A 17,263-nucleotide genomic window follows, 5' to 3' on the forward strand; every position below is an offset into this window, starting at 1 on the left:
TATGATGAGGCATATGCATATTTACTTTACGTTGAAGGGGCTATGACAGGATTACAAAACGATTGCTCCGTACCTTCGCATCCGCGTTCTATCTGCCCATTGCAAAACAGAGCATCCGAGATCAAATCCGGGAGGCGCCCATTCAGATCCACGGAGGCCAGGCAGCCTTGAAACCCTTCTTTCGCATGGACCAGCTTGGGCAAGGATTTGTAGGTTTCTTTTGCTACCCCTCCAATGTACAAGTCACCTGGGGAGCCAAAGTGCATGGTTAGTCACAGCTGCCACGATTGCCCAGTTGCATGTTCAGGTGTTTTAACCCGCCTTTCCACACATACAAACCCCACACACAGAAAAGTGAAGCAGGTCAATATAAGCAAAAACAATAAATCGTTGGCAAAACACAGCGAGCAAATACTTGAGCAATAATAAAGGATCAAGAAAAAATATTCCCGTGGGCTGCTAGCATTAGAGGACAGTGGACCCAAATGTAGTCTTGGATTTCCAGTTCTGCAAGATTTTGGGTTGTATCCTAGGAAGTCATGCTCAGAGAAAACCCACTGAAATTAATAGATGTGACTGACTGAGGTCCAGTAATTTCAATGGATCTAATTTGAGCAGAACTTAGGCTACATTCACACCATATTTATAAAGTGTTATGGTTCCACTTTAAACAGTCATGGCTTCCTCTGAATAATTCTGGGAGCTGAGCGTTAAGGTCCTGAGAGTTGTTATTAGACAGGCCTATTCCCTGTCCAGAGGCGGGGGGCGCTGTGGGTTAAACCACTGAGCCTAGGACTTGCTGATCAGAAGGTCGGTGGTTTGAATCCCTGCAACGGGGTGAGCTCCCGTTGCCCGGTCCCTGCTCCTGCCAACCTAGCAGTTTGAAAGCATGTCAAAGTGCAAGTAGATAAACAGGGACTGCTATGGCACGAAGGTAAACGGCGTTTCCATGCGCTGCTCTGGTTCTCCAGAAGCGGCTTAGTCATGCTGGCCACATGACCCGGAAGCTGTACTCCGGCTCCCTCGGCCAATAAAGCAAGATGAGCGCCACAACCCCAGAGTCAGTCATGACTGGACCTAATGGTCAGGGGTTCCTTTACCCTTTTACCTTTATTCCCTGTCCAGATAGGGATTCCCCGACTGGTTTACCAATCAATCTTTTTTCACAGAGAGCTCTGGAATCGTAGCTCTGTGAGGGAAGTAGGGGGCCTCTTAACAACTCTCAGCACCCTTAACAAACCACAGCTCCCGATTTTTTTTTGGGGGGGGGGGGTGAAGCCATGACTATCCAAAGTGACATCCTAGCCCTTTAAACACACAGTGGTCTCAGCTGAATACAGACAGCTGTGTTAGTTTTGCCATCAATGTGGTTCTAGTGGAACATTACCCCTGCCTTTTTAGTAAGTCCCTGCAACTGGGTATATAAAAGGAGAACAAATTGTAGACAAGTTGGCACCATTTTTTGGCTATAAAGATGGGGTAAAACTAACTAGACCATCTTCCTTATTCACCTTTTCTCCCTTTCCCTCTTTCTCTCTCTTTCACCTTGCTCTTTCTTTCTCTCCCCCCACCCTCCTTCTCTCCTTTTGCACTTTCCTCCTTTCTATTAAAAAATTCAAACTGTGAACAAGTGACTTGCATTAAGTGGAAATATTTAATACAACATCCTCAGTTATTTGCAGTGTGGTATTAAGTATTTCCACTCAGTGCAAGTTCTTTGTTCATGATTTGATTTTTATGGGAAGGCAGAAGGAGAAAATGAAGGGTAGGTGGTTGGGTTGTCAGAGAGTAAGCAGGACAAAACAGAGGCACAAGAGGGGAGAATGCTCTTGCGCTCAGGTTTTATTGGTGGATTTCTCATGAAACGGCCTCGGCCCAGTATACCTGAAGGAGCGTCTCCACCCGCATCGTTCTGCCCAAACACTGAGGTTCAGCGCCAAGGGCCTTCTGGCGGTTCCCTCATTGCGAGAAGCAAAGCTGCAGGGAACCAGGCAGAGGGCCTTCTCAGTAGTGGCACCTGCCCTGTGGAACGCCCTCCCATCAGATGTCAAAGAGATAAACAACTACCTGACATTCAGAAGACATCTAAAGGCAGCCCTGTTCAGGGAAGTTTTTAATGTGTGACATTTTAATGTATTTTTAATCTTTGTTGGAAGCCGCCCAGAGTGGCTGGGGAAACCCAGCCAGATGGGCGGGGTACAAATAATAAATTATTATTATTATTATTATTATTATTATTATTATTATTATTAGCATCTGGTTGGCCAATGTGAGAACAGGATGCTGGAGTGAATTGACCACTAGGATCCTCCAGTAGGCTCTTCTTGAGTTTTAAAAAAGGAAGGAAGAAGTGGAGAAGCCACCACTACTAATTGTGAGCCCTTCTGAACCTGTCAGTGAATTTCACCCTTCATCCCCCAAACTGTAAAACATCAGCCTTCAGTTCCTGGTCACTTTTGATCCTTGATTCCAAGGTCAACATGAATAATTCTAAATTATTTTCCAGTGCTAACGTATATACATGAATTGGTTCGCCCTCCTCCTTGTATTTAGTCATTAGAGAACAATGTCACAATCTGATTCAGATCCGAACTCTGTTTGAGTCCCATTACATCACGGCTTGAATTATCAAGCCAAGCACACAATACTAACAGTTTGGGCAAGGAGAGAAAGACTGAATCATGCAGACTGTTGGTTTCCAGGAAGGAATACATCATATCTTGCTACGTGGTCACTCACACCGTTTCAGCCTGTACACATGAATTCTGCTTTCTCGATTTAGGGCAACTGTCGATGTGGTTCTTATCATTAGCCCAATTCAGACAACTAAATACATTGTGGGAAATCACATAGCCAGGGCATGAACACACATATGCTGTATATATATTTACATCAATACAAGGGAATGTGCCCCAAGTCCTAAGTCAAATAGAAAGAAAAAGTCAAAGTCTGTATTAGAGGTGCTGATGTTGGTTTTCTTTCCACAAACAAATATGGCGTTGGGGTAGAATTGTCGCTTCTAAACGCCCCCCCCCCCATGTTAATAATTCGCTCCCGCAGAGACATGCCATTGTAAGGCACATTATAAAAAGCAATACACAAATGGCTCGTAATATTTTGGTGGATGGGTTTAACGGCTGCTTTGCTGTCCTTTTTATTCTTCATTTTTAAAGAATTAGTGCCACTGTTGTCCCATTCAGCATGTTCTATAAAAGATGCTTTATGCAGGAATGATAATTTGCAAACTGCTTGCATTTGCTCATTGGTGGCTTCCTGCGTTTACAGTGAAATGCTTGTAATGGGATCAATAGACAGACTCAAATGTACAAAACCACACAAAAGACAAACCCCTAATATTTCTCAAAGCGCCAGCACACAGACAGCACTGCGTCCAAGCAGAGGCTGCTCACACTCTCCAAAGGTGGAGAATGCTTTGGCCACTCATTGATATGGTACAGGTGAATTCTTCTCCGAAGTTGGAAGAGAAAAGGCAGAATTGGGAAGCCCTTTTTTAGCACAGAGCGCTGAGTGAACATGGGAACCCATTCCAGTGCTCCTGGAAACACCAGGTCCAGCAAAACTCTATCAACAGTTGTTGCTGTTGTTGCAAAAAGTCAAAGTTTGGCAACAACAACAACAACAATAACACCCAGGATTTAAATGTATAACCTTCCCCCTTTTCAAATGCAGAATCTGATATGGAGGGATTTTTAAAAACCTGCACACATTTTTTGACTATCTAATTGAAAATAGAATAAAAATCCCATATTCAAAGTTGGAAATGGTGAAATCCCAGACATATGAGTTTTTGGCAAATATTTATGTGATTAAGAGTTCAAGAATTCACATAAGAGTTCAATAATAATAACAACTTGAATAAGACTTCAGGTTTAATAATGATTTTTATTATATTTTTTAGATTTCTTTTGGCTTGCTTCAGCCAATCTGTGCAGACCATCAACTCCCCCCCCCCCTAAACTGCATAGGAATGGGAAGGTAGAGAGTCCTTACAATGACACCATTTGAAGCAGACCCATTTCTGGTCATTGGGCTCTTCATTTGCACCCCTTTTGCACCTCCTGAGTTCAGCCCTGTGTCTATATCAAAACCTGTAGAACAATGGAACTTGAAAACAGCTATTCAGTAGGAATGTTTTACTATGTTGTTACAGTTTAGGCTTCATAAGGAAGGAATGAGGGAGTGGCCAGACCTTTGACAAAGCAGTTGAGATGGCAGTCTTTCTTTCTGCCTTCTTAAGCAACCCAAGAGCCGGTCAACAGATTGAGCTTTTATGCCTTTTAATATTGGCTGGATTTCTGCATCCCTGAGTTAAGCCAAACATGTTAAAGATGGGAGCAGATTGACATATATGATTCACTACACATTGTTCCTTCAATCAGATGAAGAATGAAAACAATACTGGAACAAAGTTCAACATTAGCATCCTGTCAATGACACATTTATTCTGTTCTGTTCTGAATCACTGGCCACAGCATTGTGTATAGATTAGACTCAAGGGTCAAGCAATACTTAGAGATTTTTTAATATATATATATAAATGAACACTGGGGTCTTCAGATTGCTGATAAAGAAAGTGCTGCAGTTAGTCACTGTCTTCCATTGGTGCCAGCAGCACACCAAATGTGCTCCAACGAGATAAAGCAGATATTTGAGGGTGGGTGGTTACGAAGATTGCTTTATCATAATAACTTTACTCATTGCATTGCTGGCTACAACCTTCGCGATGTCACACCAGGCAAACCTCATTATTCAGGGTGAAATAACACTGTTCATTCAGATATTTTGCCAGCTGTGAGAAATGCAGGGGCGGAGGGAAGCAATGTGCCTGTGTCTTCATTATTGTAAAATAAGGATGTCACCCCCAGAAAGCCCCTTTATAACTAGGAGGGGGGCATTAAGACTAAACTGGCTTAGAAGCATTCTTAGTGCACACTAACCATATTTGCAAGTCACTGTATGCCCCATTACTCAAATTTCAATCATGCAATGTTCCCAGTGAGCTACCTTTGCAGCGTGTCTACTTTCCCTGAGTTAACATCATGAAATTGCCTGTCCAAAGTTCCGATGATGTTAATAATTTGGAAGATGGCCATAAATTTCAGTTAAACAAGACTCCCATGCAAATGATTCCCTCAAAGAACATCTAGATTTCTCATTTTGAGATGCTGTGAATAATCTTGCTTAGAGATGTACGATAACTGAAGGAGAGTCCACTAGCTTCCGAAGCAGTTCATTCCACTGTCCAACAGCTCTTTCTGTCAGAAAGCTCTTCCTAATGTTTATTTGGAATTTCCTTTCTTGTAATTTGAATCCATTTGTTCTTGTCCTACCCTCAGAAGCGGTCCTACTCTTCCTCCAAAGAACTCACAAGCAATGAGGTTAGGCTAAGAGACAGTGACTTGGCCAAGGTCATACTTTCTTTGCATGGAACACAAACTCTAGCAACTTATGATGATTGCTTCCAGTTTAATGCAAACTCCCATCATTCTCCTCTGGCTTGGATTGCAATCCAAGCCAGTGAAGGACCCCTAACTTTCTTCCACTCCAGCCCTTCTCCCAATTCATATCTGACTGCTGAAGTGCCAGTTGGTCAACAACTCCCTGCTTCCTTCTTTTTGTATTTATAGGTCCCTAGAACAGTAGAAAGGGACACGGGTGGCGCTGTGGGTTAAACCACAGAGCCTAGAACTTGCCAATCAGAAGGTCAGCAGTTCGAATCCCCAGGATGGGGTGAGCTCCCGTTGCTTGGTCCCAGCTCCTGCCAACCTAGCAGTTCGAAAGCACGTCAAAGTGCAAGTAGATAAATAGGTACCGCTCCAGCGGGAAGGTAAACAGCATTTCCGTGCACTGCTCTGGTTCGCCTGAAGTGGCATAGTCATGCTGGCCACATGACCCAGAAGCTGTACGCCGGCTCCCTCGGCCAATAAAGCCAGATGAGCGCCGCAACCCTAGAGTCAATCACAACTGGACCTAATGGTCCAGGGTTCCTTTACCTTTACCTTTAGAACAGTAGAAACCCACATAGCAAACACCATGGGAAATTTCCCCCAAAGCTGTCTGGGGGAAATTACATTTCACAGACTATCTGGGTTCCTACTGTAGCTGTGACCAATATGCAATAAAGGAAGGTGAGAAGGAGGAGCTATCTGGCACCATGGCAACCAGATGATGAGAGGACCAGTTTTGGCACAGCGCTTACCTCTGCATCTGCATAAGAGGTCATGCATCTTGGTTATGCTACAGGCTGTTTATGTCATAAAATTTATATATTGCTTGATTGTAGAAAAGAAACTCAAAGTGGTTTGGAAGACACATTTATGTGAGAGAAGTCCAGAGTTTCAGACAAAAGTACTCTGCTCTACGCTTCGTTCTACACATAACGTCAAATATATATTTAGCAGCGCCTTTCTGCTTATCACCAACATCAGCACGATTCTTCCCTCCCCCTCCCCTTGACTGACACTACTCTTTAATGTTACAAGGGAACCTCGTACACCAGTCCACCACACTGACATGTACAAAAGAAGTGATCAAGATGAAGCGAGTGCCTGCAATGGTTCATTTCCCTGATAGACACAATGAGGAGGAGGAAGGTTGCAGCAGGATCTTCTGCTACTAATTTGACAGTCTGTCAGAATTCAGACTGAAGGTTAAACTACTTTTTTAGTCCCAGTGCTGCACTTGGCTCCTGCTCCCCTGATGGATTAATGTCATCCCACAGTCTTTTAGCGATCCCTCACCTGCCAACGATGAGCCTGCCTTCAACTCTGCTCTTGCAGCTATTCTTTCCTCCTCTGTCTGGGAACATTGTGAAACCCTTCTGGGGACATTGAGCACAAATGGCTCCAACCCTGAGCTCTGGAAGCAGAAATAGCACAGTCTTGCAAGTAGTAATGGACAAATCTCAAGGGAATTCCAGTTTCTAATTCTTTTCGATTTTAAATTCAGTTTCCAACATTTCTGCAGAAATTTGTGATTTTTTTATTTTAAAAAACAAATATCCTGATGAAAATTCATCAGTATTTTGGTCTGATGTTTGGTTTGTATGCAGTTTTGACCAATGCATGCATTTTTGTGTATACACCAATACACACATTTCCCCTGCAATGTGCATTTTTTGTATGCTATTTTCACAAATATACACATTTTGTGCACACTATTTGGTTGGAGAACAGTATCACAAAATAAATGTGTTTCACTTCACACATGGGTCAGAGAAATGTGAGTTATGTAGTTTCTCATTAAAATGCAAACAAAATTGAATTTCTCCCCATGCCTAGTTGCAAAATCAGTTGGCACAAAGATCAGTTAGAAAGCTCAGAAGTGACATTAGGCAAACCACTGTCTCTTAGCCTTTTCGTGTGTTCTTTGGCAGAAGAGTGGGATGCAAGCCAAATTAATAACAAAAATATAATGTCATGCTGGCACAATCCCCCCAACACTCCTTGATCCAGACAACTATAAGCTCAACTAGAAATCACGTTTATTGTTATCAAACCCTAGGTTCAAATTTCCCATTCCTTGGGCATACTGTCTGTTCCAGCCTATCCCAACCTGAATACTCTTCACATGTTATTGGACTACATCTCCCATTATCTCTGACCATTGGCCATGTTTGCTGGCACTGATGAGAGGTGCAGACCAAAATACCTGTGTACCTTTATTTATATCAAGCAGGTGTAACTGGCTATCAACCTCTTCCTCTTTAGTTTCTGTTGCCGTTGTGGAACTCAGCAGGTAGAAGGATTAGGGCACAACTATAATTCTTTGGTTTTATCTGTCTCTGCCTGCTATTAGTCTCCCCGCCTTCCACTCCACTGATTCCAATGGGCACCAACTACAACTGCTTTTGAAAGTGGAATGAATAAAAGAATCATAGATTTGGCAGGTGTATACGATATGAGAGCCCAGATTCCAGAATGCTATATTTTAAAGACTGTACTTCATGAGTTGTACTGGTGTTCTGAAGTGGCCCTGGAAATTCTCCAACAGTTGTGTACACTGTGACTCACCACCTTCTGGAAGACCTTCCATATGTGGATTAAGTTGCACCATCTAGAGATATGCTGCCACATTCAGAAGGACCTCGACACCCATCAGAAAGGGCAATGGTGCTAACAGGGGAGAAGAGGAGGAGGTCTAAATGGTAAATGAACTTAGGATGGGTCTCTGATGAAGTGTGCTTCTATCCCACTAGATTGCCTTTGGTTTGCAGTTTCTCCCAGAGGTATTTGTCTTCTGAACCATGCTCCTGGCTGTGTGTCATATCATGTTCTGTCACTTAAATGGCTTGGACTCCAAGGCACAAGAAAATGTATAAAAATAGAAGACAACCAGAGAAACAGATTTATTTCCTTGCGAAATGAGACTCTGGAATCTCAATGACTTCCTGACTCTAACATTTTGTTAGCAAGTTGAAGTGGAAGGCATGTGTATTGACAGAGATTAAGCAGATTTAAAACTAGAGCACTCTGTTTGTCCAACAGACTGTGAGTGGAAGTTGGTGGTGCATGCTAAATGGGGGGAAAGATAATGTGATTGCCATGTAAGATGGTAATCCATCTGCCATGGAAGAAATGGAATGCCAGACACTGTACATGGGAGGAACAGGAAAGATGCAGAATGACAAACTAGCCCCGGTGGCTGAAGATTTCAGGCATCTCTTGTCAGTGGGAAACCTTATTTTCTCTCTGCTCTCATTTAAATTTTTGGAGACTCTGTCCAAAAAAAATGCCTAGGATATTTATAGTAACCCAAAGTAACTTCAAGCAATTAGAATCCGTCAAAAAGATACAATATAAGCTGTTCTGGATACACGATGGGAGGGAAAATATTTGCAGCTCACAATTCTATTAATATTTATGCATTATTCCTACTGACATATCGCTCTCAATTAGAAAATAGCAAAGATATAAATACAAAACAACACAAAGCAAATATTGCAAATTTAAAAGAGGATTAGACACATTCATAGTGGAGAAGGATACCAGTGGCCACTAGCCACAACGGCAACACACTCCTTCCACAGTATGTTTCTGAATAACAGTTTATGGAAACTGCAGGAGGGCAGAGTGCTGTGGCACTCAGGTCCTACCTGTAGGGTTCCCATGAGCATCCCATAATTCTCCACCCCCATCGTTCAGCCCAGACACTGAGGTCCAGTGCCGAGGGCCTTCTGGCGGTTCCCTCATTGCAAGAAGTGAGGTTACAGGGAACCAGACAGAGGGCCTTCTCGGTAGTGGCGCCCACCCTGTGGAACACCCTCCCTTCAGATGTGAAGGAAATCAGCAGCTATCCTATCTTTAAAAGACATCTGAAGGCAGCCCTCTTTAGGGAAGTTTTTAATATTTAACGCTGTACTGTTTTTAACATTTGCTTGGGAGCTGCCCAGAGTGGCTGGGGAAACTCAGCCAGATGGGCGGGGTATAAATAATAAATTATTATTATATATCTGGTTGGCCACTGTGAGAGCAGGATGTTGGACTGGAGAGGCCTGATCCATTAGGACACTTGTCATGTTCCCATGCTTCAAACCCCAAAAACCTATCACATAATTCAAAGCAGCAATGGGCTAAAATCCTCTAGTCTGCACAACAAAGGTCCAAAGAAACGAACACAAAACACCCAGGTAAAGAGATGCACCTTGACCAGTTGACAAAATTAAATAGATGATTGTGCATGCTGCTCCTCTCAAGGCAAGGAGAACCTTGTGGAAGCACAAGGAGGGTGTCCCCACCAAGGAGGCCCTAACCTGGGTCACTGCCCATCTGGCGTTGCCCAGCAGTGGGAACACAAAGAAGGCTTCCTCTGTTAAGTTGTGGGTTGACATAGCAGACGACACAGCGATTTCTCCAAAGCAGCTTTTATTTTATAAGCTGGAACAGAACTAAGCTGAGGAGCTCAGTCAGCCTGCTTATATAGAGCTCCAGAACAATGTAACTGTTGCCATTTTCTAAAACTATCCAATCACTGAACATCACTTTTCGATCCTTCATTTGCATAACTATCTACAGTATCCCCCTGCTGGCCCAGGGTGAGAACTTCAGTACATAACATCCTCCACAGATTTTAATGGCTGGGCTGGCACCAACCAGGAGGGGCATTCTGTCAAAAACAGTAATTTCAGGCATTTTGGTTTCTTGCGTTTTACATTGTTCTTGATGTTGCCTACCTATCTAGTTTACTCATACTGTGCATTTTTAATTGACGCCAATTGCTGAACCTCCATAAAATGCACAACTGGAATTCTTATTTATTGCAAAGAGATGTAAAGACCTGCTTTTGCTTCATGGTGAAAGACGTTTCCCCAGTACCTCAGCATCTGTTAGGGCCCTGCTGCACTGTTTTCTCCAGTTCTATTCTGCCACTTACTGGGCAGTTTAAATTCCATATTTTCATATCCTTTTGTATGTGAATCTTCTCTGATCAATGCAGGGAGAAGACAGTCTGGGAGATCAGTAATTGCCACATGAGCTTCTCCCTTCTTTTTAACTTCAGCTAGCATGGCTATGATTGAGTCCTGCTGAAATAAATTCAGTGGATAATGCTCTACAACAATATGTTGTCTTGTTTATCCCACTGATTATGGCAATAATGAAATTATGACACTTAACAAAAATCAAACCTACAAAGCTTCCATTTTACAAATATCTCAGCCTGTGAAGGCTCACTTTACGACATGGTCTCCAAGCATCTGTTCCTAAAACATTCTTCCAGGCTAGGTTCATAAGCTCTATAGGCCTTACAGCCCCTGCCACATGCTAAAAATTGGTCCTTGTGAACTCCCCAAGTTGTTACTCAGAGAAGACTTAATATTTAGAAGCATTCTGTGTGAGCACTCGGGGGGGGGGGGGAGCATGTCTTCAAAGATAGTTGCCTCCCAGTTTTGGGAAACAGCACTCAGTTCATGACACATTCAAACTTTAGAAGCTAAACAAATTCACCTTCCAAACCAGTTACGTAATTATGAACACAAATTATCAGGGGGGCAGCCCATCAATATCTCTGAGGGAGAAGAAAACACAGCAAAAAAATAATAATGGTTCTGTTGTTTGTATATTTCCTCCCCCTGGCCATTGGTGCAGGATTTTAGTTGTTAGCTGCTGCAAAAATCAGCTGTATTTGATGAAAAGACAATAGCAGCCTAGGCAGGATTCAGGTAACTAGTCTACTAGCCTGGGCAAGCACTTCCACTAGCGGAACAGTGTTTCCCCCCCCCCCCTGGAATTGGCTTGGGAGAACCCCCAAAACTGTCCATGGGTGAGGTGAGGGGAATGATTCGATCTGGCAAGCTTAAAAGCAATTGCCCCAGCACCACGTTGAATTCTCCCCTATGTGCTAAAGCAGAAGGGTTTGAGGGAGTCATGAACACACAAAACATCTACAGTTGCTTAAGTGCTCTGTTTCATTTGGCTGTGTTTTATATGAATATGCTGGGCTGGGAGCTGTCAGAGTGAGCACGTATGTCATGACCCTGACCATGGGCAGCGGACAGAATTCTGACACAGAGAAAGCCACTTCCGAGCTGGAGAGGAAGTGGGGTTGCGGGCTTTGCGCCCCTCCCCATGTGCACAGGGGCTGGCTCACAGCCCCCACAATACTGGGGGAATCCTCAGTCGCGTCATCTCCCTGGCCAGCCAATTGGCTGGCCCGGGAGGTGTGGCCCGCCCTATTTAGGGCCGGTGCGGCCGAGGATTTCCCTCTTTCCGCGCTCCAGCTGCTCAGGTTTTCCCACCCCTCCCACCCGTTAGGTTTGGCTCTCTGACATTGGTATGGACTTCGGTTGGTCGCCATCAAGGGGCCTGGTGGGAATTTTTTCCACTTGGCAAATTGGCACTGGTCATTTGGTTTTTCGCCTACCTCGTAGCAAATCGTCACAACTTCCTAGGCATTGGCGGTTAGGCATTGGTAGGGGTATTGTTATGCAGATGAAGGGGGGAGGAAGTGCCATCACCTTCCCCCAAATTGAAGGGTAGTCCGTTAAAGGATTCCAGGGGGCGTTGCCCTGTCCTAAGCCTCTGGAGGTGTGGGCCTAAGGCACGCCCCAAAGCGGTGACCCCGGGGGAGCTCCTAGTTGACGTGCATCAGCAGGACTTCCCCTACTGGCGGTTAACCCTTGCCGGTCTTCAAGCAATCAGGCTGAAGCCGGTTAGTCGATAGGACCAATGCCTAAGCCAATACCACTCAATTCCTGTAATCAATAAAGTTGTGGCCTATTTTTGCCCATTAACCTAAATTCTGGTGTCTTGTGTCTTTATTTCCGAGGGGGGAGGTGGGAACTCGCCACACAAGGAGGAGGAGGAACCAGCTGGGAGAAGAAGGGCACAGAGGTGCTGAACCCAAATCATCAAGCCTGAGACTATTGCCCAAAAGCCAACTGAGTCAAGAGTTCCATGCACTAGAATGCAGGACCTTCTACTGTATTCTTGCAGCCGCCAACCAAATGCCTAAGGGAAGTCTGCAATCAGGACAGCACCCATTTCAAGACAAATTCCCCTAAGGAATTGGATGCCTATAAAAGCAAGGACTTCACACTTCCCAGAGCCTATTCATTTTGATAGGAAGTGATTGAAAGGCATTAGAAAGCTAGGCTTCAGGACAAAGAAGACTACCCCTTTAAGACTCTCCACCATCCAGGAAGGGGCAGAGCTTCAGATGTGCATATGATAACCAGGAGCTGGGTCCGCTGGCTCAACTTGCCCCCTCCACACATTTATTCACTGAACAATTGCATAGGGCTTGTGGCTATGAATGGAATGGGAGACACTGCCACTGACCTCCTCTGTTCTTACACAGAAGAAGTAAGATGACACGGGTAAGACATATAGAGGTTGACATCTCACTAGCAAAGGAGATACAGCAGTAATTGGAATTCTGCCTCTGCAAGAGATTGCTATTGCTACATGGTGAGTTCATCAGCCTATGGCAAGGTTGCTGGAATTAACTTGTGTGCATGTTGATATGGACAACAAGCGTAATGGCTGCTTGTTTATCTAACCCAGTGTGCATTTGCTGACACTTAACAAGTTTGCTCTCTCTTTTGGCAGGGAGGTTTTGAGTCCTAGTAACCTGGAAAAGCCTTATCTATTGACCTTGAAAGAGGGAACTGCAGGCACATAGACCGCGGTAAAAAATAATACGGAGTGACTTATATAAAACAATAGGAACTAATCTAATGGAAAATTGAAATCATTCAGCTTTGCCCCATGGAAGGAGGAGGGAGGCTCCACTGGTAAATCATTTGGGCTTCCGAGAAAACCCTCTTATGTGACACAAGAGGGAAGCCAAATGCTATCCGTTCTTTCATTATCAATGGTTAACATAGTAAGGGACAGCTGAGCAAAGCAGAATAAGCTTGCAAGGATCTGTTGACAGAAGAATGCCTACAAACATTCAGCCACTCTCACCTGTGTACAACACATTTCAAATCGAATCTCTCCCCTTCTCTTTGCGCCCCCCCCCCAAGTCTATGACAATAGTGTCTCAAACCGAATGTATATGAAATTTGAAAAAGACTCTATGAATTGAAAGTGGAGACACTATATGTACTTCTTGTCTATTTGTTTTGTAACACAATTGTTTTTAATAAAAATGATTTTAGAAAAACAACGACAATGATAATGGTTGAAAACACTCAAAAGTGAGAGGGTTTTTTTAAAAAAAACTAGTATGCATATGTATTTATGTTTGGTATTCATGAATTTGCACTACCAGAGAGCTTAAAATAATGCAGAAAAATAAAAAGGATTGCTTTCAGATGAAATTCTAAACTATGGTTTAGCCTAAAAAAAAGCCTTATGCACTCTCTGTTCCCTTTCCTCCTCCAGTGGAGCAGCATGGAGGAAATCAGAAGCCTTCACTTTTATATTTGACTAACCACAGTTTGCCGTTATGTCTGAAAACAGGACAAACTGTGGTTGGACTTAACCGTGGTGCACTGGAAAGAAGTCAGCCCAAGTATGGTTCATGAAACCGGTTTGTTTCAGTAAAACATAGTTAAGAATAACTACCATTTAAGATTTATGTGAAATGCTAAAACACAACTAACTGAAAACAAGAACTTCCAATCTCTTTCAGAGGAGGTGATGCTTGTGAATATAATGCTAAGCTACAGTATAGAAAGAGGCCATTTTCAACCAAGATAACAGTGCAAGAAATGGATGCCGTAAGTGGAAAGCCTTTCCCATTATCTTCATGGTTATTTCCTCACTGTTGAAAAGTGATCTCACACATTTGTGGTATGGGGGGGGGGGAAACGACGACAGCATCCACATGTCCCCACCCTTCTGCACTATCATCCATACTTTCTCTCCATTTGAATCACACCTTCTTCTGGCTTTTTCTTCCTTTCTCTAGCCTCCCATGCTTAACTCTATCTTCCCTCTCCACCCCCACCGAACCAGTCCTCCAGGCCATTTTCCCTTTCAGATACTCCAGCTGCTCCTTCTCATCATCTTCCCCAATGCAATCCCATTATAGCTCTAAGACAACCCATGGCCCCTTCTTCCTTTTATCACATTTCTTCAGTCTCTCAGTCTTTAAGGTTCTTGGAAATATGAAACAGGAGAAGGCATTGCACAAGGGAGCACTGAAGTCTGGGGTAAAGCACAGGAACATAAGAAGCAGTCTCATATTGAATCAGCCCATTGGCCCAGTTAGCTCAGTATTGTCTACAAAGACTGGCAGCGGTTCTCCAGGGTTCCAGGTGGCAAATTCTCCAAGTCCTACATGGAGATGCCAGGGATTAAATTCAGGACCTTTTGAATGCTAAGCAGATCTTCTGCCACTGAGTTAAGGCCTGCTCTGTGAGTTTTCCTGTTCATTGCTCTCAGAACCAGACATCCCTTCATTTCTCACATATCCAGGGGAGCATTTAAAGGGCCCCTTACTCGCTTATTTTTCTCCTAACTACTATGACCATAGGGACGCGGGTGGCGCTGTGGATTAAACCGCAGAGCCTAAGACTTGTTGATCAGAAGGCCAGCGGTTCGTATCCCTGCGACGGGGTGAGCTCCCGTTGCCCGGTCCCTGCTCCTGCCAACCTAGCAGTTCGAAAGCACGTCAAAGAGCAAGTAGATAAATAGGTACCGCTCTGGCAGGAAGGTAAACGGCATTTCCATGCGCTGCTCTGGTTTGCTAGAAGCGGCTTAGTCTTGCTGGCCACATGACCCAGAAGCTGTACGCCGGCTCCCTCAGCCAATAAAGCGAGATGAGCATCACAACCCCAGAGTCGGTCACGACTGGCCCTAATGGTCAGGGGTCCCTTTTCCTTTTTACTATGACCGTAGTCATTTTTGACCCTTTGCTTCCAGAACTGCTAATCTTTGCCACCTTATTAGTGTGAGTTGTGTTTGTCTCTAGGCATGCAAATAGTTCTGAGAGGAGAGTCGGGGTTGGTGTAGCGGCTGCTGATGCCAGAAAGGCAATTGACGGAGGTCTAAAGCAGGGGAAAGCAGAAAGAAACTCCCATGCAAAGCTTGTAGGGCATTTAGGCTGCATGCACACCATACATTCAAAGCACAAGTCTTCCCCCAAAGAATCCTGGGAACTGTAGTTTATCCCTTACAGAACTACAATTTCCAGCACCCTTAACAAAGTACAGTTGCCAAGAAAGGAACTTCGGGAGAAGTCATGTATTTTAAATCTTCTTTAAATGTACAGTGTGTAGGCAGGCTTTAGAGTACTATATCCCAAGTGAGAGAAGGAGGTTATTCCAAACACAGTTGGTTATTTCACTTCCCTCTTAGCTTTCAGGCAGCAAATGCCCTGCCTTGCCCTGGCGAAACAATATGAGACCAGAAAGAGCACAGGCAAGCCCTGATCAGGTGTTAAAGACCCCATGTGCTTCGAATCATGCGAGAGGCGAATTTCTGCATTGTAGTTCATGGCATCACATGCCTGCATTGGAGAAGGCTCACACCAGGGAGCCCGATCTAAACTTCCTGCACAATAGCAAACCATACAGATTTCCAAATAATGGAGAAAAACCTAAAGAAATACATTATGTTTCCCACTGACTTACCTCCCCACCCCCCACTATGTATGGAAGTTGGTAGGATCAGTGAGGGCCCTTTTATTACCTGAATGGAGCTACAGAATCCCAGAAATGTAGGGATGGGGGTGGGGATTCATTTCGGTTCACATTTAAAGGAAAATCTACCTACGTCACACTTTTCAGAACAACATGCAAAGTGGAACAAAATTATCCTTCAAAATTCACACTATTCCTATTTTTTTGATGGAGCTCCCCCCGCCCCCCAAAAAAGAATGTGTACCGAAAAGCATATATAATTAGAGGAAAGTGCACATAAAAATGAATGTGTTTAGTGAAAATGGCACCTTGGTCACAAAATTGAAACAAAAATGTGTTTCATTGGGAGAAATTCACACTGAAATGCTGGCGGGTTTTCAGGTAAGGTAAAGGGACCCCTGACCATTAGCTCCAGTCGTGGCCGAATCTGGAGTTGCGGTGCTCATCTCGCTTTACTGGCCGAGGGAGCCGGCATACAGCTTCCGGGTCATGTGGCCAGCATGACTAAGCCGCTTCTGGTGAACCACAGCAGCGCACGGAAACACCGTTTACCTTCCCGCCGGAGCAGTACCTATTTATCTACTTGCTCTTTGATGTGCTCTCAAACTGCTAGGTTGGCAAGAGCAGGGACCGAGCAATGCCCCCTTAATTAAAATAAATAAACAAACCGCAAATTGCTGCAGAAATGTGAATAGCTGAATTTAAGATGGGGAAAATGAGAAACAGAGGGAACCAAATTTGAAAATTTACAAAAGGAAAAGCACACACCAATAAATAAATATATTATTAGAAAGGGCCAATATTGGACATAGACACACAAAGCTTTTTTTAAAAAAAAATAATAATAAACAAATTCCAGACTCCTTGTGCTCCACTTTGCTTCCCCTTTCTTCCCTCCCAGGGAGCTGATGCATATCGTGGGACTGGGGCCAGGAGTGGAGGAAGGGGGGGCAGTGAGGGTGGGCCACCCCTGGTGCCACCACTGAGGGGGGGTGACAAAGTGCCGGGCGGCACTCAACGCGGGGCCTGCAGCGCACCTGAGCTATGCGTCTCTCCCGGGAGTAAAGCAGTGGCTTGGGTGCCTGAGTGGGAGGAGGCAGACAGACTCCTCTGAGGTGGCTGGCTGGGGCGTTGGTGGCCAAAACCTCTCCTCCTCCTCTTCACCTGCTCTCCAGCAGTGAGAGCCAGTGTGGTGTAGTGGTTAAGAGCGGT

General features: G+C 44.3%; 1 protein-coding gene across 29 annotated transcripts in view; it reads right to left on the reverse strand.

Moving 5' to 3' along the window:
- NRXN1 (neurexin 1) overlaps positions 1 to 17,263 on the reverse strand; it is a 1,569,693-nt gene that overhangs the window by 480,403 nt on the left and 1,072,027 nt on the right. For all 29 annotated transcript variants that reach the window (XM_081000811.1, XM_081000828.1, XM_081000824.1 and 26 more), the window contains one exon: positions 74 to 247. In XM_081000811.1, coding sequence (XP_080856937.1) covers positions 74 to 247 — 174 coding nt within the window. The remainder of the gene's footprint in view (positions 1 to 73; positions 248 to 17,263) is intronic.

The sequence above is a fragment of the Podarcis pityusensis genome (assembly GCF_964106645.2).
Source record: "Podarcis pityusensis genome assembly, chromosome: 3".
NCBI classification, from domain to species: domain Eukaryota; kingdom Metazoa; phylum Chordata; class Lepidosauria; order Squamata; family Lacertidae; genus Podarcis; species Podarcis pityusensis.